We start from the raw sequence: 27,819 nt of genomic DNA, 5'->3' as shown, positions 1-27,819 counted from the left end.
TCATGAGTCTTCTCTAACACCAGAGTTCAAAAGCATCAATTAATTACATCCAAAGAATGCATCCAAGTACTGCAACAGTACTTAGATGCAGTCTAAATAATGACAGAATGATCTCTGTTCATTTACAAGGCAAACCATTCAATATCACAGAAATCCAAGCCTATGCCCCAACAAGTAACGCTGAAGAAACTGAAGTTGAACAGTTCTATGAAGACCTACAAGACCTTCTAAAACTATACCTATTTGAATGCAGAGATCCAAACAATAGCAAGGAGAGATAAGAAAGCCTTCCTCAGTGATCAGTGCAAAGATATAGAGGAAAACAATAGAATGGGAAAGACTAGAGATCTCTTTGAGAAAATTAGAGATACCAAGGGAACATTTCATGCAAAGATGGGCAAAATAAAGGGCAGAAATGGTACAGACCTAACAGAAGCAGAAGATATTAAGAAGACTTGGCAAGAATACACAGAACTATTCAAAAAAGATCTTCACGATCCAGATAATTTTGATGGTATGATCACTCACCTAGAGCTAGACATCCTGGAATGCGAAGTCAAATGGGCCTTAGGAAGCATCACTACAAACAAAGCTAGTGGAGGTGATGGAATTTCAGTGGAGCTATTTCAAATCCTGAAAGATGATGCTGTGAAAGTGCTGCAATATGTCAGCAAATTTGGAAAACTCAGCAGTGGCCACAGGACTGGAAAAGGTCAGTGTTCATTCCAATCCCAAAGAAAGGCAATGCCAAAGAATGCTCAAACTACCACACAATTGCACTCATCTCACACGCTAATAAAGTAATACTCAAAATTCTCCAAGCCAGGCTTCAACAGTACATGAACCGTGAACTTCCAGATGTTCAAGCTGGATTTAGAAAAGGCAGAGGAACCAGAGATCAAATTCCAACATCCGTTGGATTATTGAAAAAGCAAGAGAGTTCCAGGAAAACATCTATTTCTGCTTTATGGACTATGCCAAAACCTTTGACTGTGTGGATCACCACAAACTGTGGGAAATTCTTCAAGAGATGGGAATACTAGACCACCTGACCTGCCTCTTGAGACATCTGTATGCAGGTCAGGAAGCAACAGTTAGAGCTGGACATGGAACAACAGACTGGTTCCAAATAGGGAAAGGAGTACATCAAGGCTGTATATTGTCACCCTGCTTATTTAACGTATATGCAGAGTACATCACGAGAAACGCTGGGCTGGATGAAGCACAAGCTGGAATCAAGATTACTGGGAGAAATATCAATAACCTCAGATATGCAGAAGACACCATATGACAGAAAGTGAAGAAGAACTAAAGAGCCTCATGATGAAAGTGAAAGAGGAGAGGGAAAAAGTTGGCTTAAAACTCAACATTCAGAAAACTAAGATCATGCCATCTGGTCCCATCACTTCATGGCAAACAGATGGGGAAACAGTGGAAACAGTGACAGACTTTATTTTTTGGGGCTCCAAAATCACTGCAGATGGTGACTACAGCCATGAAATTAAAGGATGCTTGCTCCTTGGAAGAAAATTTATGACCAATCTAGCCAGCATGTTAAAAAGCACAGACATTCCTTTGCCAACAAAGGTCCATCTAGTCAAAGCTCTGTTTTTTCCAGTAGTCATGTATGGATGTGAAAGTTGGACTGTGAAGAAAGCTGAGTGCAGAAGAATTGATGCTTTTGAACTGTGGTGTTGGAGAAGACTCTTGAGAGTCCCTTGGACTGCAAGGAGATCCAACCCGTCTATTTTAAAGGAGATCAGTCCTGAATATTCATTGGAAGGACTGATGCTGAAGCTGAAACTCCAATACTTTGGCCACCTGATGCGAAGAACTGACTCATTGGAAAAGACCCTGACTCTGGGAAAGATTGAAGGCAGGAGAAGAAGGGGATGACAGAGTATGAGATGGTTGAATGACATCACTGACTCAATGGACATGAGTTTGAGTAAACTCCGGGAGTTGATTATGGACATTGAGGCCTGGTGTGCTGCAGTCCATGGGGTTGCAAGGACTCAAGACATGACTAAGCGAGTGAACTGAGCATAAATTAATTAGATTAAGAATTAAGATTCACTTGAGTAATTAAGGAAGACAAAATTTTAAGTTTACCTTAAATGTGTGTATACTATCAGGCATATTAATTATACTTTTCAAAAATATCAAATTCCTTGAGACTCTTAAACCTTTCTGTTTCCCAGTGTTTGACTTAATGTTTTGTATGCAGTGGTTTCATTTAATGTTTGTACTTGTCAGTGTTGATAATAATAGTGATGATGAGGTGGATGACAATGTTCTTTGAGAGCCTTGAGTAGCCATGGCAAGCAAAACATTTTATTGTTTTGTATAGTCAATTCTAATGCTTAATTTCTTTTGTTCAGGTATTGAATGACTCTGCTGTGAATAACCATCCAAAATGTACACATGTTACAGCTTTTAAAAATTCACAAAATATTATGCAGTTCAGGTAACCTTTAAAAATAAGAAATTGACTTATTTTCTGAAATGCTCAACTCAGTAAATAATATAAAAATGTTGTTTATTGTATTTTAGATTGGTAACTCCACAGAAACAATCAAATTGCAATCAATGGTTGGAAAAGAGAGATACAGGTATTTGCCATTTATATTATTCCTAAGAAATTGGAGTAGCAAGTTATATCAGATTTTTATACTAGTCAAATAAATTATTTGGATGGTTTGCATCTCTGGCTAACTCACCCTGCATGCCTGGTTTTAAAATATGTTTTCCTTAAATATAAAAGAAATACACTTATTGTAGAAAATTTGGAAAATGGAGAAAAATATAAAAGAAGCAAAAATACCAACCACCCAGATATAACTGATACTATATATACTATTATATTTTTTTTTTCTCTATGCATATGTGGTTTTTTTTTTCTTTTTGTTTGTTCCTTCAAATTTGAAACATACTATGTATATTACTTTGGGTCTTTTTCTTTCCATTTGATTTGCCCTTGAGGATATTTTTCCATGCCATTAAATAGATTTTATTTGTGATGACTTATGACCCCATGGACTGTAGCCTACCAGGCTTCCTCATCCATGGGATTTTCCAGGCAAGAATACTGGAGTGGGTTACCATTTCCTTCTCCAGGAGATCTTCCCGACTCAGGGACTGAACCCCGGTCTCCCACATTGTAGGTAGACGCTTTACCGTCTGAGCCACCAGGGAAGTCCATAATATGTCTTTGCATGGGTATGCTTTAATTTATTTAGCAGTCTCTCACTGAATATTTTGTTATTTCCGGATTTTTTTCTGTTATAAATGATGCTACTATTTTCTTCTATATAAATATTTTGCTATCTTAGATTATTTTCTTCGAATAAATCATAGAACAGTCACAGGATATATATGTATAAATTTATTATCCTAGAGTCAAGTAGCTCTTAGAACTTTGATGCACCCTTGACACAGACTCATTCTCTATGTGTGTGTATCTCTCTCTCTCTATATATATATTTATATATATACTGTATGCATACATATATATATAAAATATATAATATATCATAGAGACACACACATACAAATATATATATATAGTTGCGCCTGATGCGAAGAACTGACTCATTGGAAAAGACCCTGATGCTGGGAAAGATTGAAGGCAGGAGAAGAAAGAGACGACAGAGGATAAGATCGTTGGATGGCATCACCAACTTGATGGACATGAGTCTGAGCACACTCCGGGAGTTGGTGATGGACAGTGAAGCCTGGCATGCTGCAGTCCATGGAGTCATAAAGAGTCAGACACAACTTAGCGACTGAACTGACTGACTGATAGTTGCCCAGTAATAAGTAGCAATTAGGCTATATAAAAGTCTTTCTCTCTTCTTGACTTACTTTGAAATTTTAAAAAATGACTCATTCTGGTGGTAAATATATGCATATTCTGAATGGTCATATAATATACTATAAGCCTGTTCCTCTCACTCTCAATATAGGATTCAACCAAGATAATATGCTTAGATGGATACTCCTCCTACTTTCTTCTGGAAAAAAGGATTATGACTTATCTATCCAGGTGATATATTTCACCTGTTTATAATCCTCTGTATATGCTAAGCTGACAGAGTGTTAGACAGGGAGGAATGGATAATCTCTAGAAACAATATACCCCCTAATACAGATATATGGGGAAATGTATGTATCTGGCATAGTCCTAGCTGCCATTGAGCCTATGTGGTGAGGCTCTATACTCAAGAAGATATATAATTATCTTAGAAGAAGAAAGATTCTCTTCAACAATCTCCAAGCCTATCTTTTGAAGAAGTTAATATATGTGAAAGTAGTAGTATGATTAATGCAAGATGCAAACCTATAAAGCTTTCAGATGACCAAATTGGGAAACTTCTGTTCAAGATAGGGAAGAATTTCTTTAAAAAAATGAAAAAACCCAATCATAAAAGAAGTATTGATAAATTTGGTTATATTAAAATTAAGAATTTCTGTTCATCAAAAAACACTATAAAAAGAATGGGAGGCAAGAGAATATATTTTTAATAAAACTGTCAAAGGAGTAGTTTCCAAAAATGTGTAAAAACCTTCTACAAACCAAGAAGAAAACTACAGACAACCCAATTAGAAATGTGCAAAATAATTACAAACAGGCACTTCAAATAGAAAAACCTTTGTGGCAGATAAACAAATTAAAAAAAAATGTTCAGCAAATCAGGAAACTGAAAAATAAACCCACAATGAGATATCATTATACCCCCATCAGATTAGCAAAATTTGGAAGGTCTGACAAAGTTCAGTGTTGATGAGAATGTAGGACAATTAAAACTCACATAATTATTGGTAGAAACTTTTAATATGTCATTTATAAATAACTTACTGACATATAACTAAGTTATAATTGGAGCTCATAATTTTGTCCTGTGAAATTGAATAATTCCCTAGGGTAGCTCAGGATGGCCAGTTGCCACAACAAAAATTGGTGAATAGTTTCAAAACTAAAATTGGAGAATAGTTTAATATCTGGTAAAATGGAAGATACACATACCCTATATTTTGTAATTCCACTCCTAGGTATGTACCTAGAGAAATACAAGTGCGTACATACAAATATATATATATAGAAGAGTGTTAAAATCATTGTAATAGCCTCAAAACAGAAACACCCCAAATATCCATCTGTAGTTGAATGGATAGTATTGTGTTACATTGTGCTGTGTTTATATAATGGAATGCTTTACACCTATAAAAGTAAGCAAACTATGTCTATATGCAACAATATAGATGAATCTCATGAGTGTACTAAACCGAAAAAGCATGACAAAGAGCACATACATTATTATTTCATCATATAACATTTAAAACAGGAAAAAGTATATTGCTTAAGTGATAAACTGATAAAGCAAATCAGGGTAATGATTATCACAGAAGTCAGAATAGTGTTTACCACTGAGAAGGAGGCTATGGGGAATATGGGGCCTTTTGGAGAACTCATAATGTTCTATTTCTTTATCAAGGCAGCAGTTACATGGGGTGTTCTCTTTATAATTTTGTTTGTTAAACTGTTCATGTAGGTTTTATTCTATTATTTTTACATATCAGATTGAAGTATCTAAAATTTCCATTTTTATTGACCAAGAACAGTTAAATATTGGCCGTTTCATATGGTTTAATTTGTTTTATTTACAATTGAATTTCAAAAAGAAAAAGTAGTTTGTTCTCATATAACAAACAGATGCTGAGTGTGGAGATAAAAGGACAATAAGACAATTGCCAGAATCAAATTGTGCTTCACAAGTAAGTCAAATGTTTTGTTTTTAATTCCTAAGCAGAATATTCTAATTTAAATATTGTTTTCATTTTAATTTCAGATTTGGGATAATGAAGCTTATTTATGTGAGGTCTGGATATTATTAGCTTAGTAAGCAAGTTGCTGTAATGTTACAGATTCTATTCCTTGGAGGAGTTATAGATTTAAAAGTGAAACCACAAAAAGTTTACATGAAATATTTAAAAAATTGTCATTAATAATTGACTATATATATTGATACCACAACAACTAAATTATAACTGAAGAAAGAAATTTTGTTTGGTAAGATTGAATTATTAGCCAAGGCTGCCACAGAAATATCTTCAAAGTATTTTTTAATAGTAATAGCTTTAGTGATTATAGGTGTAGGCAATGTACTGTAGCTACTAAGGGATAAAACAAGAGAAACAACAGTAGTATTCTACTATAAAGAAATACAGGTAAAAAGCACACTTAAATTATTTTTTGCTGGAGTGACCCAAATAAATTGTTTCCAAATGGAATTTGGTAACAAACATTTGAGAAATCGTATTCCTAGCTTACCAAATGATATAAAGGGGAGTTAGTATTCAAGTCCTCAATTTTGTAGGGAAACTAGTATAATGAATTTATAAGGGCAAAAAATGTAAAGAACATAATCACTGAGAAAAAGATTGCCCTTTTCTTTCAAAGTGAAAGTGAAAGTGAAATTGCTCAGTTGTGTCCAACTCTTTGCGACCCCATGGACTGTAGCCTACCAGACTCCTCTGTCCGTGGGATTTTCCAGGCAATAGTACTGAAGTGGATTGCCATTTCCTTCCAAGGAGTATATAAATCTTGACCCAGAGCACAATGTAGAAATTTTGAAAAGAAAATTATTTCTAACCATTTTTCTTCATCAATCTGAGTATATCCTGGTTGTGAGTTAATTTTGCAGGTAGGGATAGGTGAGATAGAGCTGGGAAGAAAAAAATGAGAAAATTGAAAATAATTATTCTCCTGTTTGCTGACAGATATATTTTGGTATCACTTTCACTAGTTATTCTTATTTCACTTATTTTGTTTATGAATTGAAAACATCATATGTTAATATTGATGTTTTTAACCTCACATATTTTTACATATGTGAGTTTATTAATGCAATAATATTCCTTTTATAGCTTTCTGTTACTTTGAATTTGCAGATTACATATGCAGAACATTTTGGGAAGCAAATAGAAAGTAATAGTGATGAAGTAGAAGAAAGGGCTGGGATTTTTCCACGAACTTCTGAAATTCCTTTATTTTTACAAACTCCTGAAGATGTGAAAACACCTGACTCTGTGGAGAAATTACCTAAAACTCCCTCATTTGAAATGTAAGGTTTTAATTAATTATTATATTGAAAGAATCTATATATTTTGAATTATGTAAATAATTGATAGGAATAGTAAAATGCTTAATACCTCTAACTTTAAAAAGTTTTCTATTATGGAATATTTCAAATATACAAAGGAGAGAGATTAGTATAATGAACTCTCATATACCTACCATTCTGCCATCTCATTTTATAGACCCTTTTCCCCATTTTACCCTGAAATGTTTAGCTGAAGGTAACATGGATCCTGAGTACCTATCAAATTTAATATTACAAGATTTAAGATTTTCAGAAGAATAAAAGATGTATGGAAAATATTAAATTGTCAAGCTAAAAAGTTACTATCACATTTGGTAGATTGTAGACATCATTGAATAATATTCCAGCAGTCATTTTGCCTTAATGTTGTAGTGTCTTAAACAAAAACTGCCATTATTTAAGTAACTTTGGTTGACATAAATATCTCTAACATCGTTATTTAACTTTGGAAACCACAGATTTGTAGTTTACAGCCAAAAAACTAATGCTATATTTAAGCTTTTTGTTTAGTTCAGTCTTTTCTTTAATGTTGAATCCTGGGATTCTTCTAAAATATGTGTCAAATAGATTTCACTTCATCAGGAATCTCTCTCCTGTGTTCTACTTTGTATTTTAAATTGCTAGTAAGATTTTTATGTATAAATGTCATGCTGTTGACTCAAACACAGGATGTTCCAAATGGAATTCATCTTCAAATCTGGGAACTGTTAAAGGGTGTTGCAATCATATACTAAAACCTCTCCTTATGGATGAGAAAACCAATCTGTAAAGTGACTCATTAACAGTCATGGAGATAGTTATGGAGGTATCTTCAGACTTCTATTATTTAACACTTAATAGCACTATTAAGTGAATTTGAGTGTAAGCATTTTATAAGTATTGCTCCTTTCATATTCACAACAGCTTTGTGAGATGTAAGCACATTATTATCCTTATTTTATAGATGAAGAAACAGAATCACAGATGCTGCAACTCATCAGTGATAGAGTTGAGATTTAAACCCAGGCAGTTCTGCCTCCAGAATTCATGGTTTTAACCACTGTGTTATATACTGGCTTGTCTAACTGTTTTTCCCAAATCATTTTATAACTTAACTCCCTTATGAAACAATCTGTCATGGCTGGCTTTTCATTAAGACTAAAATTTTGTGACTGCTTTCAAGATCTTGGGAACAGTTTAACATCAAGTTTAAGAACTTGGACTTTGAGTCTGTGTTGCTACATTCAGATCCCAACTCTGGCACTTATATTCTTTCAAGCAAATCATTTAATCGTTCTATGCCACAAAATCCTCTTCTATGAAATGGAGGTGATAGTAATGGTAGCTATCTCAGAGGGTTGTTTAAGGAATAAGTAAATTAATGATAATGGAAATACATAGAATAGAGCCTGACAGTATATGCTTAGAAAGAATTCTTTATTATAATTTCATAATTGATTATTATACTTTATTTAATATTAGTCTCCACCCAAACCATGGGTTTTCTTCTCCATAGGTTTGACACTTCAATAACTACTTCCTCCTTTTTCCTGCTGTGCTAATTCTTACCTTTATAACATAGTACCTATGGTGCTTACCAGTCTGCAATATTTGATAATATGTACTTTACAATTTGATGATTTTCTTATTTCTCTGTATCAGAAATAGAAATACAGCTACTGAGAATCAAACACAAAAGGACTCCCCTGGATTTTCTTTTTTAATGAGTTATACTTCTCGATCCCCTGGATTGAATTTATTTGATTCTTCTGTATTTGATTCAGAAATCTCATCACATCAGGTAATATGAGAAGCTCGTTTTATTCCTAAAAATTTGTTCACTAGGACCTCAATAAGTTTAATTCTTTAATATCAAACTTTCTTTAAGCAGAGTACAAAACAGAGACAATTTCTTTTTAAAAAAATTTTATTGAAGTATAACTGATTTACAATGTTATATTAATTTCTGCTGTTAATTTTTGCTATACAAAGTGATTCAGTTATACATATATATTCTTTTTCATATTATTTTCCATTATGTTTTGTCCCAGGATATTGAATGTAGTTCCCTATGCTATACAGTCGGACCTTGTTTATCCATACTATATATAAAAGTTTGCTTCTGCTAATCCAAAACTCCCAATCCTTCCCTCCCCTTCCAGTCTACCCTTGGCAACTGCAAGTCTGTCTATATCTGTGTCTGTTTTTATTTTGTAGATACATTGATTTATATTGTATTTTTAGATACCACATATAAGTGATATCATATGGTATTTATATTTCTCTTTCTGACTTACTTAGCTTAGTATGATAATCTCTAGGTCCATCCATGTTGCTGCAAATGGCATCGTTTCATTCTTTTTAATGGCTGAGTAATATTCTATTGTATATATAATATATAACACACCTTTATCCATTCATCTGTGAATGGAAATTTAAGCTATTTTCATGTCTCGACTACTGTAAGTTGTGCTACCATGAACAACTTACAGGGGTATATATATCTTTTTGAATTACAGTTTTGTCTGGGTGTATGCCCAGGAGTGAGACTGCTAGATTGTATGGCAACTTTATATTTAGTTTTTTGTGAAACCTTTGTAGTGTTTTCCATTGTGGCTACCTCAGTCCCACCAGTAGTGTAAGAGGTTCCCTTTTCTCCACAGCCTCTCTAGCATTTGTTATTTGTAGACTTTTTAATGATGACCCTTCTGACTGGTGTGAGATAATTGCTCATTATAGTTTTGATTTGCATTTCCCTAATAATTAATGATATTAAGCATCTTTTTGCATGTGCCTGTTGGCCAACTGTGTGTCTTCTTAGGAGAAATGTCTGTTTAGGTCTTCTGCCCATTTTTTTGGTTGGGTTGCTTTTTTGTTGTTGTTGAGCTATATGAGCTGTATGTTTTAGAAATTAAGCCTTGTTGGTTGTATCATTTGCACATATTTTCTCCCAGTATGTAGGTTGTCTTTTCATTTTGTTTATGGTTTTCTTTGCTGTGCAAAAGCTTGTAAGTTTGATTAGCTCCCATTTGTTTATTTTTGTTTTTATTTCCTTTGCCTTGGGAGACAAGAAAACATAGGTGCAATTTATGTCAGAGACTGTTCTGCCTGTGTTCTCTTCTGGGAGTTTTATGATGTTTTGTTTTATATTTAAGTCTTTAAGTCATTTTGAGTTTATTTTTGTGTATGGTGTGAAGATGTGGTCTAAGTTTGTTGATTTATGCAGCTGTCTAACTTTTCCACCACCACTTGCAGAGGTGGTTTTTAAAAGATTCTGAGTATTGATAGTTTAAAATAGTTCCCCCATTGTCTTTCTGCTTTTAACTTCAAGTGTCTCACATTGATTCTATTTGTAAAAACAGAATCTCAGAATTTGAAGTGCAGTTAAAGGCAGTTTAAAAATTAGTTTGGCTTTATAGTTCTAAACAAGCTTCACGTATTGTCAATGTGAAAAAATTTTCAGGTAATTAGTTGGTCTTTTCCTCTCCATGTGTAAGTAGAAACAAAAACTGACAGAATTAAAGAAATAGATGAAAACAAGTTTAGTTAGAGATTTTTAACACCCCTTTCTCAGCAATTGATAGAATTAGACAACACAATCAAGAAATATCTTACATAAAATCCGAACAACCCTATCAACCCCCTTGACCTAATTGACATTTGTAGAACTCCACATCCAACAACTGCAACATATTTATTCTTTTCAAGTGGTGATGGTACATTCACCATGATAGATAGATCATATTCTGGGCTATTAAATGGGTCTTAATAAATTGAAAAGGATAGAAATCATGTAGAATATTTTCTCTGATCTCAGTGAAATTAAATTAGAAATCAATAACATATTAGGAAATTCCTGAATATTTATGCCATGGATCGAAGAATAAATTAGAAAAGATTTTAAAATGAATTATGAACATTCAGCATATAAAAATCTGTGGGTTCCTGCCCAAACCAGAACAAAATAACTTTAAATAATTAATAGAAAAGAAAGGTCTGTCATCAATGACCTAAAGTTCTACCTTGAAAAGCGAAAAAAAGACGGTAAACCCAAAGTAAGTACAATTAAAAATAAGAAAGATAAGAAGTCACTGAATTAGAAAACAAACAATAGAAAATATTAGCAAAGCTAAAGTTGGTTCTTTGAAAAAAACTAACACAATTTATAAACTTACTAGATTGATAAAGGAAAAGATTAGACAATTTACCTATATTAGGAACAAAAGAGAGGATATTATTATAGCTCCTACTTATTTTAATGATAAGACAGTATTCTGAAATAGAAGACTGGTAAGAGGAAACTTCAGTTTCTACATATTGAAATATCCTATAAACCTTTGAGCAATCAAAATAGTGTGATAATGGTACAAGGATTGATTGATCCATGGCATGGACAGTGTCTTGAAACAGAAGAATTTAGACTGTGGTGGGAATAGGGCCACAAATTAGGAGGGATAAATTAAGCGTTTGTTGTACACGTGCACAAGTAGATTCTATGTGCTTAGTCACTCAGTTGTGTCCGACTCTTGGCGACCCCATGGACTGTACCCCCCAAGGCTCCTCTGTCCATGGCATTCTCCAGGCAAGAATACTGGAGTGGGTTGCCATTTCCTTCTCCAAGATGCTATAGATACATTAAATTTTAAAATGTTAACTATAAAATATTTCAGAAGAAATATAGGTGAATATTTACTAGAGCTTAGGAAGAAGAAGGATTCTCTAAGCATGAAACAGTGGAAGAAGAGGCAAAAGAAAATAAAAATGGTTTTGGTTTGGTTACATACAAAATTTTTTGTATGTCAAAAAGTTTTAAAGGCAAAACAATAATGTGATATAAAATATTTGCAATAATATGACAAAGAATTAAGATCTTTATTATGTAAAGAGCTTAGGGCTTCCCTGGTGGCTCAGAGGTTAAAGCGTCTGCCTCCAATGCGGGAGACCTGGGTTCAATCCCTGGGTTGGGAAGATTCCCTGGAGAAGGAAATGGCAACCCACTCCAGTATTCTTGCCTGGAGAATCCCATGGACGGAGGAGCCTGGTAGGCTACAGTCCACGGGGTCGCAAAGAGTTGGACACGACTGAGCGACTTCACCTTTCACCTTATATGTACCAGCAAGAAAATTACTGCCTCAATAGAGATATGGACAAAGTCCATTTGGTGACTAGTTAATTCACTGACAAAGAAATTCAAGTGACTTAAAAAAATCTCTGGGAAAAACAGCTTTCCTTATTAATTGTCAAAGTATATAAATCTGTGCATAATAATATTTATTCAAGTGTGATTTATATTAGAAAAAGAAATAGGAACAATCTAAATGTTTAAACAGAAGAATGATTGAAGCTATATGTTATGTCCATATAGAGGAATATTAAAATGATATAGAAGGATTAAAGTTTTAGAAGAATAGTTACATGGAAAAATGCTCATAATGTAATGCTAAGAGGGGAAAAAAGAGAACAGAAAACTATATTTAATTATCATAGTTTTTGAAAAGCCCGTTTTATAAAGGAAACAGATTCTTTTGGCAGCAAAAGTTTATTTGAACTGGCATGATGCTATCAAACTGTATTATTTTATTATATAATACAACCTGATTTGTAAAAGGCCTTTAGAATAAAACAAAGTTAATTAGAATTTTAGGTTATATTAACATTCCAAAGTAGGAACTATCCTTGGTACAATATGTATTGCCTATTAATATTTTATATATTGCCAGAGTCAAATCAATAAGCCTTATTTTAATACATCAATGATAGTTTTAAAGATAGACCTCTTTTTAATTGCAATCATATTCTATATAGAATGCTGCCATTTTTTCTGCTCTAATTATGCTCAAGAAGAACTAGGCTTTGGAGTCTAATATAAATGCTATGCGTACTGTTCTACTGATTTCATGAATAATATTTAATGGAAATTATTTTTCAGTTTAGTGAACATTATTCTTCAGGAAATTTAAATCCTCTCTCATCACAACAAGAAATTGGTAAGTGATTTGAAGTTTGCTATATATAAAACTTTCACCATTTGTGTTTAGCTTGTCTGAGTTTCTTAGGCACTTAGTTAATATTCTTTAAAAATTACTGGTCCTTCTGCACCACTCACTAATTATTATTTTTAGCAATTTAGCTTCTTCTCTCACTTCTCTCACTCTACTAAAACTTGCTTTTTCCAATATTATTGATGACTTCAGTTCAGTCAGCTCAGTCGCTCAGTTGTGTCTAACTCTTTGTGACCCCATGGACTGCAGCATGCCAGGCTTCCCTGTCCATCACCAACTCCCAGAGCTTGCTCAAACTCATGTCCATCGAGTTGGTGATGCCATCCAACCGTCTCATCCTCTGTCATTTCATTCTTCTCCTGCTTTCAATCTTTCCCAGCATCAGGGTCTTTTCCAGTGAGTCAGTTCTTCATATCAGGTGACCGAAGTATTGGAGCTTCAGCTTTAGCATCAGTTCTTCCAATGATATTCAGGACTGATTTCCTTTAGGAGTGACTGAGTTGATCTCCTTGCAGTCCAGGGGCCTCTCAAGCATCTTCTCCAACACCACGTACAAAAGCATCAATTCTTTGGTGCTCAGCTTTCTTTATGGTCCAACTCTCACATTAATTGGTATTAATGACCTACCAATAACCAAATATTATGAGTATTTTATATTTATAATCATATTCAGTCTCTTCACAGCATTTGATATGGTTGAATATTTTTGTCTTCCTTTTGGAGTTTCTGTATTTCTTCTTTTTAAAAACATTTTTGGCTATAGCCTGAAGCATGTGGGACCTTAGTTTCCCCAGCAGAGATCAAACCCAAGCTCCCTGCATTGGAAGACAGAGTCTTAACCACTGGATTGCCGGGGAAGTCCATGGATTTCTTCTTATCTTGCTGGGGCTTACTTCTTATTGCATTTTCTTTCTTCTTTTATCTCTTTATTAATTCATTTATTCAACATATACATATATATATATATATATATATTACATATATAGTATAGTTGATATCCCTGGAAGAGGGCATGGCAACCCACTCCAGTATTCTTGCCTGGAGAGTTCCCATGGACAAAGGAGCCTGGAGGGCTACAGTCCATGGGGTTGCAAGGAGTTGGACATGACTGAATGACTAAGCATAGCACAGCACAGCAGCATACTTGATATCAGATACTGCTTCTGGTTGCAGCGATAGAATAGTGGACAAAAATGCAAAGTTCTCATAGGGTTTATTTATGTTCTATTGGGAGAAGCTGAAAATAGACAACCTTTATATGTCAGGTAATACACTAAAAACAGTTGGTATGGGTTTGAATTGGCAGCCAGACTCATGTGTCACAAATTTTAGTCTTAGGTTTAATTAGCTTTATAGAAAGATAAGGGATAGATGATAACAGCATGTACAGCACCTTTGTCTCATTGAGCTACCAAAATAATAAACTAGCAACCAAAATAAAAATAAACTTTCTTTTGCTACCTCATCCACAAGGGACATGTAAAGCCACTATGAATAAGAGGAATGGCACAGGTAAGTCATGTCGACACACAAAAGCAGCAGGCAATTTCCCACCAGTCTTTTAATACTATTCTAGTCATAAGGCCCAGAGAAGGCAATGGCAATCCACTCCAGTACTCTTGCCTGGAAAATCCCATGGATGGAGGAGCCTGGTGGGCTGCAGTCCATGAGGTCACTGAGAGTCGGGCACGACTGAGAGACTTCACTTTCACTTTTCATTTTCATGCATTGGAGAAGGAAATGGCAACCCACTCCAGTGTTCTGGCCTGGAGAATCCCAGGGACGGGGGAGCCTGGTGGGCTGCAGTCTCTGGGTTTGCACAGAGTCGAACACGACTGAAGCAACTTAGCAGCAGCAGCAGCAGTCATGAGGCCCAAAGACTTTGTATCAACTCACAGCTCCTCTAATTCAGGTGTCATCCCATCCAGTAGAATAGGCAGACACATCATTCTACATTTACCATAATTCTGTATTTTCTAACAAAACAGTGCTATGAGGAGTCAGACTCCCAAATTCATTCTTCCAGGGGGGCCTGGATCAGCATGGGCTTGATGTTAACTCTGATCACTTGTAGGGATAAGTATTATGAAGAAAAGTTAAGCAGAGTAAGGGAAATAGGGAGAATTTGGATTGGGAAGATAGTTGCTGTGTTATGAAAGAATCAGAGAAGGCATCACTAAAATGCAGCATTTGAGCAGAGACCTGAAGGAGGTGCAGGTTCTAGGCACAGAGTGCAGAGATCTTGAGATAGGACTGTGCTCAGCATGTTCATTGAACAGCAGCTAAATTTATATGATTTGGATAAAATAAAGAAGGAAAAACCAGTAGGAAATTGAATCAGAGAGGTTGGAGGGAGAACACACCATACTAGGCCCTTAGACCATTTAAGGACTTTGGGGGACGGGGTTTCTGTTTGAGATGGGAAGCTATTAAAGAGTTCAGCAAGGACTGAAATGATCTGACAGGTTTTTTTTCTTTTAATTGGAGGCTAATTACTTTACAATATTGTGGGGGTTTTTGCCATACATTCACATGAATCAGCCATGGTTGTACATGTGTTCCCCATCCTGACCCTCCCTTCCACCTCCCTCCCCATCCCATCCCCCAGGGTCATCCCAGTGCACCAGCCCTGAGCACCCTGTCTCGTGCATCAAACCTGGACTGGCAGGTTTCATTTCACATATGATAATATGCATGTTTCAGTACTATTCTCTTAAATCATCCCACCCTCGCCTTCTCCCACAGAGTCCAAAAGTCCGTTCTTTACATCTTTGTTTCTTTTGCTGTCTCGCATATAGGGTCATCGTTACCACCTTTCTAAATTCCATATATATACGTTAATATACTGTATTGGTGTTTTTCTTTCTGACTTACTTTGCTCTGTATGATAGGCTCCAGTTTCATCCACCTCTTTAGAACTGATTCAAATGCATTCTTTTTAAGAGCTGAGTGATACTCCATTGTGTGTATGTACCACAGCTTTCTTATCCATTTGTCTGCCACTGGACATCTAGGTTGCTTCCATGTCCTGGCTATTGTAAACAGTGCTACAGTGAACATTGGGGTACATGTGTCTCTTTCAGTGTATATGCCCAGCAGTGGGATTGCTGGGCCGTATAGCAGTTCTATTTCCAGTTTTTTAAGGAATCTCCACACTGTTCTCCATAGTGGCTGTACTAGTTTGCATTCCCACCAACAGTGTAAGAGGTTTCCTTTTTCTCCGTACTCTCTCCAGCATTTATTGTTTGTAGACATTTTGATAGCAACCATTCTGACTGGCGTAAGATGGCACCTCATTGTGGTTTTGATTTGCATTTCTCTGATAATGAGTGATGTTGAGCATCTTTTCATGTGTTTGTTAGCCATTTGTATGTCGTCTTTGGAGAAATGTCTGTGTAGTTCTTTGGCCCATTTTTTGATTGGGTTGCTTATTTTTCTGGAATTGAGCTGCAGGAGTTGCTTGAATATTTTTGAGATTAATTCTTTGTCAGTTGCTTCGTTTGCTATTATTTTCTCTCATTCTGAAAGCTGTCTTTTCACCTTGCTTATAGTTTCTTTCATTGTGCAAAAGCTTTTAAGTTTAATTAGGTCTTAAATAATTGCTTGGCTGCTTCATGGAGAAACAGACCTTATGGAAGCGTGGGGGAAATCAGGGGGATTTATTAGGAAGCTATTGAAATAATACAGGTGAAAACTGATAATGGTGATGTTGAAGTCAGTAGAAGTGGTAAGAAGAGGACAGATTTTAGTTATTAAAATTTTATAGTTATTTAGTTTTTAGTTTAGTTTTAGTTTAGTTATATAGTTATAGAGATTTTAGTTATATAGTTTTCTGAAGAGTTGTTAAGGATTTACTTATGGACTGGATGTAAAGATTAAGAGGAAGATGGATGATGCCAAGATTTTGATATGAATAATTGTAAGAATAGAATTAACATCTATTGAAATATGGAAGGCTATAAAAGTTAATTTGAGATTGCCACTGTCTTATACAGTGTTAGCTGCTCAGTCATGTCCAACTCTTTGCGACCCCATGGACTGTAGCCCGCCAGGCTCCTCCATTCATGGAATTCTCCAGGTAAGAATACTGGAGTGGGTTGCCGTTTCTTCTCCAGGGGATCTTCCCAACCTAGGGATCAAACCTGGGTCTCCCGCATTGCAGGCAGACTCTGCTGTCTGAGCCACTAGGGAAGCCCTTGAGATTGACAGGAGTTAATTTTAGAAGTTTTATCATTGAAAAGTCTATAGTAGATATTAAGTGAAAGTAAATGGGAAATTTTATATTTGAATCTGAAATTCAGTGGGGTGAGACATATGTTTTGGAATTGTCATAAATGGTTATTAAATATCACAATACCAGAATGAATTTACCAATTGTAGACATGCTTTAAATGCCTACTATCTAAAATATTAAATCTATTTACATTCTCCCCTTTGACTTTTTCATTCACTTGACACTCATTCATTTTAGCATTTTCAAATATTTTAATACAGGTGATGACCAAATTCATATCTTCCCTCCTGACTTCTCCCAATTCTCTTAAACTCCCATACGTTACTTTTTTAGCCTCCCCCTAAGTTTTATTGAGATAAAATTGTCATACACCACTTAAATAAAAATTTAAGATGTGTGACATAATGATTTGATGTACATATATTGTGAAATGGTATCCCACAGTAAGTTTAGTTAGCATCCATCATCAAATTAGATACAATAAAAATAAAATTGTTTTCTTCACCATGAGAACTTTTAGGGTTTAATCCCTTAAGAATTTTCATATATATAGCACGACAATGTTAACTATGGCATCATGTCATTCTATCCCTAGTACTTATTTACCTTATATCTGAAAGTTTGTACTTTTTGACATCTTCATCACTGGTAACCATTAATCTGATCTCTTTTTCTGTGAGTCTGGTTTTCTTTCTTTTCCGATTTTTTAGATTCCACTTATAAATGAAATTATATAGCATCTGACTTATTTCACTTGGCATAATGCCCTCAAGGTCCATCCATGTTGTTGTAAATATCAGGATTTTTTCCTTTTTTATGGCTGAATAATATTCATATGTCTGTATGCATTTTTAGATATCTGATGACTTCTTTATCCATTCATTCATCAGTGTACACTTAGGTTATTTCCATGTCCTGGCTATTGTAAATAATGCTGCTATGAACATGGGGGTGCAGAAATTTTTCCAAGTTAGTGCTTTGTTTCTTTTGGATATATTCCCAGAAGTAGAATTGCTGGATCATATAGTAGTTCTATTTTTATTTTTATTTTTTAGGAACTTCCATACTGTTTTCCATAGTAGCTTTAGCAGTATATAAACCCAACAACAGTGCACAAGGGTTCCCATTTCGGTACATCCTCACCAACATTTATTTCTTGGCCATTCTATCAGGTGTGAGAAGATATTTCATTGCATTTTTAACTTGCATTTCCGTAGTGACTAGTGACATTGAACATCTTTTCGTGTTCTTGCTGGCCATTTATATATCTTCTTAGGAAAAATACCCATTCAGACTATTTGTCCATTTTTAATTGAATTACTTGTTTGTTTGCTGTTGAGTTGTATGAGTTCTTTATATATTTTGGATGTTAACCCTGTATTGGCTATATAGTTTACAAATATATTTTACAATTTTGTAAGTTGTCTCTTCACACTGTCGATTGTTTTGTTGTGCAGAAGTTTTTTCTTTTGCTTGTGCTTTTAGGTGTTATATCCAAATATTATTGTCGAGACTCAAATCAGGGATCTTTTTTCTTATATTTTCTTCTAGGAGTTTCATAGTACCCAGTTTTAAATTTTAAGTCTTTACACTGTTTTGAGTTAATATTTGTGAGTAGTATAAGTCATCTACTTTAATTCTTTTCCATATGAATATTCTATTTTCCCAGCACTGTTTATTGAAGAGGCTATCTTTTCTCCACTGAGTATTCTTGGCTTCTTTATCAAATATTAGCTTTATATGTTTGGGTTTATTTCTGGGCTCTCAGTTCTGTTCTACTGAGACAGTTTTGCCTCTTCATTTCCAGTTTCGAGGCCTTTGTTTCTTTTTCTTGCCTGAATGCTCTGACAAGGACTCAATACTATGTTGAATGGGAGTGTTGAGAGTAAACACCCTTGTCTTGTTCCTGATTGTAGAGGAAAAGCTTTCAGTCTTTTATTATTGTGTATGATGTTAGCGGTAGATTTATTGTATAATGGCCTTTATTATGTTTGTTATGTTAAGGTGCATTTCTCCTATGCCTGATGTTTGTCAAATGTTACCTCTGCAACTACTGAGATGATCATTTGGTTTTTTCTTTCATTCTATTAATGTGATATATCACAATGATTGATTTGCATACATCAAACCATCCTTGTATCCAAGGTATAAATCTTACTTGAGCATGATGAGTGATCCTTTTAACATGATGCTTAATTTGGTTTGCAAGTATTTTGGTGAGAATTTTTGCATCTGTATTCATCAGAGGTTTTAGTCTGTAGTTTATTTTTTATGGTAGTATCCTTTTCTGGCTTCAGTATGAAGGTAAGCTAGCCTTGTAAAGTGTGTTGAAATGTTCCATCTTCTTTGATTTTTTTTAAGAGCTTGAAAAAAATTGATATTAATTCTTCTTTAAGTATTTGGTAAAGTTCACAAGTAAAGTTATCTGATAGGACTTTATTTGTAATTATATGATCGATATCTCTTTATATCTAAAACGTCTGTTGACATTTAAAACTCAGCATATCTGAAATCAGACTGGTTCTCTTTCTGATGTACCTGATGGTATCTCCATTTTCTAGTTGCTAAGACTGAGAACATCAGTCATAATTGTAAATTTTTTCTGTGCCTATGACTATATTCAACAAGTCATCAAGTTGTGTCAGTTCTCTCTTTGAAATACTTTTCTTTTCTATTTTCATTATATGGAAATAATTAAATTTAAGACTCTTATTATCATTTACTTGTGCTATTTCAGTAACATTGTAATTGGTCTTTTTATCCTTTTAACTTACTTATAGATCATACCCCAGTTATTCTTCCTTATGCACAGTACTGACCATCTCATTGCCCTGGTTAAATACTTTTAATGTATCCCCTAGAGTAGCAAATTATGCTCCCAGTTTTCTAACCTAGCTCCTAAGCCTTTTTTCCTATTAAAATAATTTATGCTTTGGCTATACTGAAGAACTCACTGCATCCCTAATCTGCCCACACTTTCTTATCTACTTTTTCTTGCTGAAATCCTCAACTTCCATCTCTTTCTAACCATCTTTTCAAGACCAAGACTCTTCCATAAAACCTTTTATTTTCCCCTTTGACATTCCATTCCAAAAAAAGTATCTCCCTAAAAGGAACTAGATAAAGAATATTCTCTAAACTATAAAACTTGGGGCCCTGGTTGTCTAACAGTAAGTAAAAAAGATATTATCTGAAGACTGAGTAACTTAGTTTAAGAAAACTTCCCAGATCGACAAGATGGGCAGCAGTTGGAATTGACTTTCCATTAGTCATTTTTAAAACATGGTAAAAGCAGAGTTTTGTTGTTTAGTTGCTAAATCGGGTCCAACTTTTTTGCAACCCATGGACTGTTGCCCGCCAGGTGCCTCTGCCCATGAGATTTCTCAGGCAGGAATACTGGAGTGGGTTGCCATTTCTTTCTCCAGAGAAAAGCAAAGTAGCCATATTTAATTAGATTATTTCTAGATATGAGACTGCTGTGCATCCTATTACAAATTATAAATTTTTAAGACATTTTAATGAATTTTTAGTTGTTATATAGAAATAAAAGTTATTTTCTATTTTGAAAAAGCTCTCTACTTTTCTGATTCTCTTTTTTAAATACATTTTCATACCTGTACTATTATTATGCTGTAATTATTTATGAATATATACAAAATCTTTTCTAATCATAGGTTCTTTGAGGGCAGGACTCTGTTTTATTCACCTTTGAATTCTCCCCAGCACCTGGACTACACAGTAATCTTGAATAGTAATCTATTATTTTATTTATAGTGATCATAGTTTTATGAATATTTCATATGAACTTCTTTTCTTCTGAAATTAAAATAATGTCAGACTCATTTTTTTCAAAGGGAGGTTTAAGATTTTTAGTTCTTCCTGGATCTTTAGCTATGTTATAGCTATTTTCTTTTGTTTAAGTCTTACATATGTATACTAAAGTCAGTGGAAAAATGAAGTGAGAAAGGGAAAGAGGAAGAATTCAAGATCAGTCTAGCCATCTGTCCATCCCTCTGTTCATCCATCCACCCACCCAACCTGTTGCTGGTTGGTAAAGTAACCAAGATATTTGAAAATATATGAAATTTCAAAATGGCACAAAGTGAATTGTTTTGCTTAATGTATTAATTGAATTGGTTCTCTGTGGAAAAAATATAGATGCTTTAAAAGACTTACTTCAAATAAGTCTTTGGATTGCTATACATTTTAACTTGTTAAATAGTAATTAAAATTATAATTAAGATATTGAAAATTTATTTTACAATTGTAGTCTTAATAGAATGAATGAAAAACAATATTTTTCTTTAATGGCAGTTCTTGGAATCATTAACCAAATAATTCTTTATGAGGTTGATTTCAAAAGTTCCTTTTAAATCTATAAAACTCCTTTCATTGTTCTGTCAATTTCCTTAAACAATGCCATGAAAAGTATATTGTAGTTACTCAATAAATAATAGTTGAATAAACCTGACTTATATAGTATGTTTCAGATCACCAGATCTTTCTCCATTCTTTTTCTATCATTTTAGGTAATGCCAAGCATTTATCATCTCTTTCCTGTTTAGCCCCATTTCTAAACATTTTCCTATTCCAGTCTTTCTTATTATCTTTTGAGAAATTCTTATAAAGCAGTTCAAATCTTATCATATCTTTGCTTGAAAACTTTTAATGGTTTCATCTTATCTACCAAGTAAAGTACAGATTCTGTAGTTGGATATTCATTCATTTTCAAGCTCATAATTCTGTTATTTCTCAATGCTTCTGATAAATTGAATTGATTTCTGTTTCCCTTATATTTCTTATGAACATCTATTTCTGTTCCTCTGTGCTATTCTCTCCATCTGAGATTTTTTATTCCTTTTTCTACCTTATACACTAGCTTTCATGGTGGCTCAGATGGGAAAGAATTCAATTCAGGAGACCCAAGTTCAATCCTTGGATTGGGAAGATTCCCCTAGAGAAGGAAATGGCAACCCACTCTAGTATTCTTGCCTGGAGAATCCCAGGGACAGAGGAACCTAGCGGGCTACAGTCCATGGGGTCGCAAAGAGTCAGATACAACTGAGTGACTTAACACAACACTCTTTATATACTTGAATTAAAATTACATCAAAGTAGGGTTTAAGTTTGAAGCTGTTTAACCTTCCATAGTACAAAAGACAAAGCTTTGCACATAAGAGGAAGACAATTAAATATCTGATTTAATGTTACCCTATTTATTGTATGCTATGTACTGTAATTTGGTAGGTTGTACAAGTTATGTAACATAAATTGCATGACATTGTAATATTTCTCTTCCTCAGGAAACTTATTTGGGAAACCAGAAAGAGAAGATGCCTTTACTTTTTCTTTTCCATCAGACTCTTCAACTCATACATTTGGAGCTGGAAGAGATGATTTTAGTTTTCCGTTTTCATTTGAACAGGATCAAAATTCAGCACTTTCTTCTGTAAAAGGGTTTTCATCTACCTCACAAAATACCACACAATTTACTTTTTTTTGAACTAGTTACTGATTTATTGAATTATTTTACTGCTCTGCAATTATCTAGGGCATAAATTTATGTTGTTACTTAAACTATGAAGACCACTTTCTTTTGTTGATTAAAGAAATAATGGGTTACCATAGTAACATTATTTGATTATATTGATTTAATATTGAAGGAAATTAAGCCTGGGTCATCTACATTTATTTTTATTCACAGCAATAGCTATCATTATTTATTTTGGTTTTGATTTTGCAAGCTATATTCTTTGAAAACCTATGCTTCACTGCTACAGTAAAGAGAGTGATACTTTATAATGATCTTGAAGAATTTATACTATTGATATTGAATAAAATGTTATTTTTTATAATACAACAAAATTTAAATATTACTCATTATTTTAAGATGGTATCTTTAATAGAAGAAAATTAAATGTGAATGGCTAGAGTAATTTATGAAAGTTGAGTGGTTGCATTAATGGTGATACTGTTAATATTTATTTTTGCTTAAACCTTTTTGAAGAACATTTAAAACTTTGATTCCTGTCTTCAACAAAAAATTCACCTTTATGTTTTTTATGTATTAATAGTATTTGCTTGTCATTCATTTATATAGCTTAAATGAAGAATAATTAAATTTTGATGAAATTGTATAAATATAACTACTCAATATCTTTGTACCTGTGCTTTTAAAAATTAATTATATTGAGTTATGAAGTAATAAAGAGTCTGACTTCATAATTTGATTTGTGACTGTTGAAAGATTTTGAACCTCACCTGTTTTCTTCCCCTCCTGCCCCACATCTGGTCAAGCTGGTAAGAAAGCCGAGGAGTTTCCTCCTTTGGCATCAATGGAATATTCAAAACCATGTATAGGAACTTTTGTCATGGCCTATCCCTAACTGCCGTAAAAACCCAAAGCTAGTATCTCCTTTCTCTGCCATTTTCAGGCTAGGTTTTCAGATCGGGTCTGTTCTCCCCAGAAAATGTTATTCTGTAAGTAATAAGCTTTGTCATACCTATTTGGAGTGTGTGGTGTCACCAGTCTCAATATCCAAACCAAATTTTGGGTGAAAATCAGTCTTGCTTCTTCAGGATGTCTATATATATCACAATTGTAGTAACTAAACCTTCCCAAACTTTTTAGACGTCAAAAGGATGGTATTACTAAGGGTAGAAAGAATTTAAGGAAACTTTGGACTGTTTTAAAAATCTTTAACAGCTGGTTGAATGATGAAAATTTCAGTTAAAAAGCTGGAATTTTTCTTTTTATATCAACTATTAATTTTATTGTGTATGATTTAATTAATTGGTGGTTTTGACATAATAAAGACCCTAACTATATATGAGAAAGGGTAAAAATGTTGTAACTGGCTTGTTACTTAGTAAGAGGTTCAAAACTAGTTTTAGCTTTGAGCAACACACTGATGGCATGGTTTGTTTTTGCTCTTAAATAGAGAAATGTCTAGCAAACAAGTATGGTTAGATTTACCATGTAAAGGTAAAATACATGTTTTTAAAGTATCTACACTGTGTGTGACATTTTGAGGACGCATAAAATTGCTAAAGATATAGTATTTAAATTTTTTAAAATATTTATTTATTTGGCTTAGTTGAGCATGTGGGATCTTTGTTACAGCTCTTGTACTTCACTCTAGTGCTTCTCGGGCTCCAGAGTGCACAGGCTATCTCCCGGCCGTATGTGGGATCATAGTTCCCTGACCAGGGATCGGACTGTGTCCCCTGCATTGGAAAGCAGATTCTTAACCACTGGACCACCAGGAAAGTTCCTAAGTCTTTATACTTAAGGAACTTAAAATTTAGTGGAGGAGACAAGTGTAGAAGTCAATATAGCATATTAAAATAAAATAGTTAATAATCACATTCTATAGCTTATAACTTGGTCTCTGCAAGGGAAGAGATTGAGGGCCCAAGAAACCTTTCTTTTCTAATTCTGTCATCATGGACTGGAAAGCCTGGGAAGAATTCATTGAAGAGGTAGGATGTGAATTAGGATTTTAAAGGTATGTAGATTATAAAATTCTTTCATAGAAGGTTGCCTATTTCTAGTTTCACATTTTTTATTGCATAATTTTACTGGCTAGTATTTAGTATGATTTCATTAAATGCTTGTTGGGTTTATAGGATTGATCTGAATTTGTAAAGGAGGCAGTGAGGACTTTATATCCAGAGGGATGGTATGGGGAGGGAGGTGGGAGGGGGGTTCAAGATGGGGAACACATGTACACCCATGGGGGATTCATGTTGATGTATGCAAAACCAATACAATATTGTAAAGTAATTAGCTTCCAATTAAAATAAAAAAATTAAAAACAAACAAAAGATAAAACTACCACTTAATAGAAAAACCTGTAATCACTTTTTAAAATCCAGATGCATAAAAAAACAAAAAATAAATAAAAATGTTCAAACCCTTAAAAAATAAAAAATTTCTAAAAAAAAGAAAACTGCAATCATAAATTGTGTGGAGGAAATTAAAGAGTAAGCATATACAAAGTGTAAAAATTTTTTTTGGTTTATGTGAAAAATGCCATTGGTAATTTGATAGGGATTGCATCGAATCTGTAGATTGCTGTGGGTAGCATAATCATTTTCCCAAACTATTTGTTAAATATATCTTTCAACTTCTTTGACCTATGAATTATTTAGAAGTGTATTTAATTTCAAAATATTTAAAGTTATGTAAATATTTTATTTTTACTGGTACCTTAATATGACTGCATTGGGATTATTTAACATATGATTTCTATTCTTTTAAATTTGAGTCTTCTGTAGCCCCATGTATATGTGCTTGGTCGCTCAGACTGTCTGACTTTTTGCAACCCAATGGACTGTAGCCCACCAGGCTCCTCTATCCATGGGGATTCTCCAGGCAAGAATAATGGAGTGAGTTGCCATGCCCTCCTCCAGGGGATCTCCCCAACTCAGGGATCAAACTCAGGTCTCCTGCATTGCAGGTGGATTCTTTACCGTCTGAGCCATCATATAGTTTCTTTGTTAACAAATTATGTGTATTTGAAAAAAGTGTGTATTTGAAAAAAGTGTGTATTTGGCAGTTGTTGGGTGTAATGTAGTAGTCTTATTAGTTAAGTCAAGGTGTTTTGGTGTTGTTTAGATCATCTTTATATTTGCTCTTAATTGCTAAGAAAAGGCTAATGAAAACTATGACTGGGTCTGCCCTGGCAGTCCAGTTGTTAAGACTTCGTCTTCCAGTGCAAGGGGTGAGAGTTCAATCCCTGGTCGGGAACAAAGATCTCACATGCATGGCCATAAAAATCCAAAACATAAAACAGAAGCAATGTAACAAATTCAATCTCTGCACATACTCCCTCTAATAGTCTCATATGATATTGTGACTTTTGTCTCTTTGGTCAGAATGAAGTTGAGAAATGTGTGCTTTTAGGTGAGCACATTACCTGGGGTTTTATTACTAAGAAAGAGGAAACTAGATATTGAGAAGTAATTAGTCCCATATTATATGGTTTTTGTTTTGCTTCTTTATTTATATAATAGCAAATTTTAGGACTTAATGACATGTATTCTCATTTACTCACCATATTTCATAGTATATTCCTGGGTACATTTATTTTTATGCTCAAGTATGTCTTCCAAGAGTGTTTCCCAAGATGATTCTTGAAAAGTAAACCTTCTGAGGCCTTTTATGTCTGGGAACATCTTTATTTTTCTCTTTTATTTTTAAAACTCAAATTTCTTTTTTTAAAATATTGAAGTATAATTGACCTACAATATTATATGCATTTCAGGTATACAACATAGTTTTGATGTCTATGTACATTATGAATTGATCACCATGATAAGTCTAGTAACCACTAGTCATCATTCAAAGTTATTACAGTATTATTAATTATATTCCTATGTTGTATGTTAAATCTCATCTCTGTGACTTATTTTATAACTGTAAATTTGTACCCTTTGATCCCTTTCACCCATTTTGCCCACTCATTCTCCTTTCTGGCAATCACCAGTTTGTTTTCTTTATCTATATCTGTTTCTATATTATTTTGTTTTTTAGATTCCACATACAAGTGAAATCATACAGTATTGTCATTCTATGTCTGACATCTTTCACTTAACATATTGCCCCCTAGGTTCACTCATGTTGTTGCAAAGGGCAAGATTTAATTCTCTGGAGTTATGCTCCATTGTGTATACACACACACACACACACACACACACACACACACGGGAACATTGTGTGTTCCACATCTTTCTTATCAATGGTACCTTAGGTTGCTTCCATATTACAAATGGTGCTGCAAAGAATATTGGGGTGTTTTCATTATCTTTGAATGTATACCTAAAGGTAGCATTGCTGGATTATATGGTAGTTCTAGTTTAATCTTTTCAGTAACCTCCTTATTGTTTTCCATGCAGGCTATACGAATGTGCAGTTTCACCAACAATACACAAGAGTTCCTTTCTCTCCACATCCTTGCCAACACTTGTTATTTCTTGTCTTTCTGATAATACCCATTGCAAAGTGTGTAACGTAATGTCTCATTGTGGTTTTGATTTGCTTTTCTGTGATGGCTTTAATGATATTGAGCATATTTTTATGTGTCTCTTGATGATCTTTATATCTTCCTTGGGGAAAAAAGATCCTCTGTCCATTTTTAAATTGGATTTTTTTATACTGAGATGTATGAGTTCTTTATATATATTTGATACTAACCCCAGGTCAGATGTATCATTCTGTTCAGTTCAGTTCAATTGCTCAGTTGTGTCTGACTCTTTGTGACCTCATGGACTGTGGCACGTCAGGCTTCCCTGTCCATCACCAGCTGCTGGAACTTGCTCAAACTCTTGTCCATCAATTTAGTGATGCCATCCAACCATCTCATGCTCTGTCATCCCGTTCTCCTCCAGCCTTCAATCTTTCCCAGCATCAGGGTCTTTTCCAATGAGTCAGTTCATT

General features: G+C 34.1%; 1 protein-coding gene across 1 annotated transcript in view; it reads left to right on the top strand.

The window, feature by feature from the left end:
- The window catches only part of C10H14orf39 (chromosome 10 C14orf39 homolog), a 48,874-nt gene extending 25,993 nt beyond the window's left edge, over positions 1–22,881 (top strand). The window contains exons 11-18 of the mRNA XM_052647285.1: positions 2,382–2,467; positions 2,554–2,612; positions 5,714–5,775; positions 6,952–7,124; positions 8,510–8,515; positions 8,805–8,943; positions 13,072–13,129; positions 22,682–22,881. Of these exons, the coding sequence (XP_052503245.1) occupies positions 2,382–2,467; positions 2,554–2,612; positions 5,714–5,775; positions 6,952–7,124; positions 8,510–8,515; positions 8,805–8,943; positions 13,072–13,129; positions 22,682–22,881 (783 nt within the window). The remainder of the gene's footprint in view (positions 1–2,381; positions 2,468–2,553; positions 2,613–5,713; positions 5,776–6,951; positions 7,125–8,509; positions 8,516–8,804; positions 8,944–13,071; positions 13,130–22,681) is intronic.
- The last annotated feature ends 4,938 nt before the right edge of the window (positions 22,882–27,819 follow it).

This window comes from Budorcas taxicolor, chromosome 10 (genome assembly GCF_023091745.1).
Source record: "Budorcas taxicolor isolate Tak-1 chromosome 10, Takin1.1, whole genome shotgun sequence".
Classification (NCBI taxonomy): Eukaryota; Metazoa; Chordata; class Mammalia; order Artiodactyla; family Bovidae; genus Budorcas; species Budorcas taxicolor.
The sequence above is the reverse complement of the archived record's forward strand: the minus strand, read 5'-3'. Positions and strand labels throughout refer to the sequence as shown.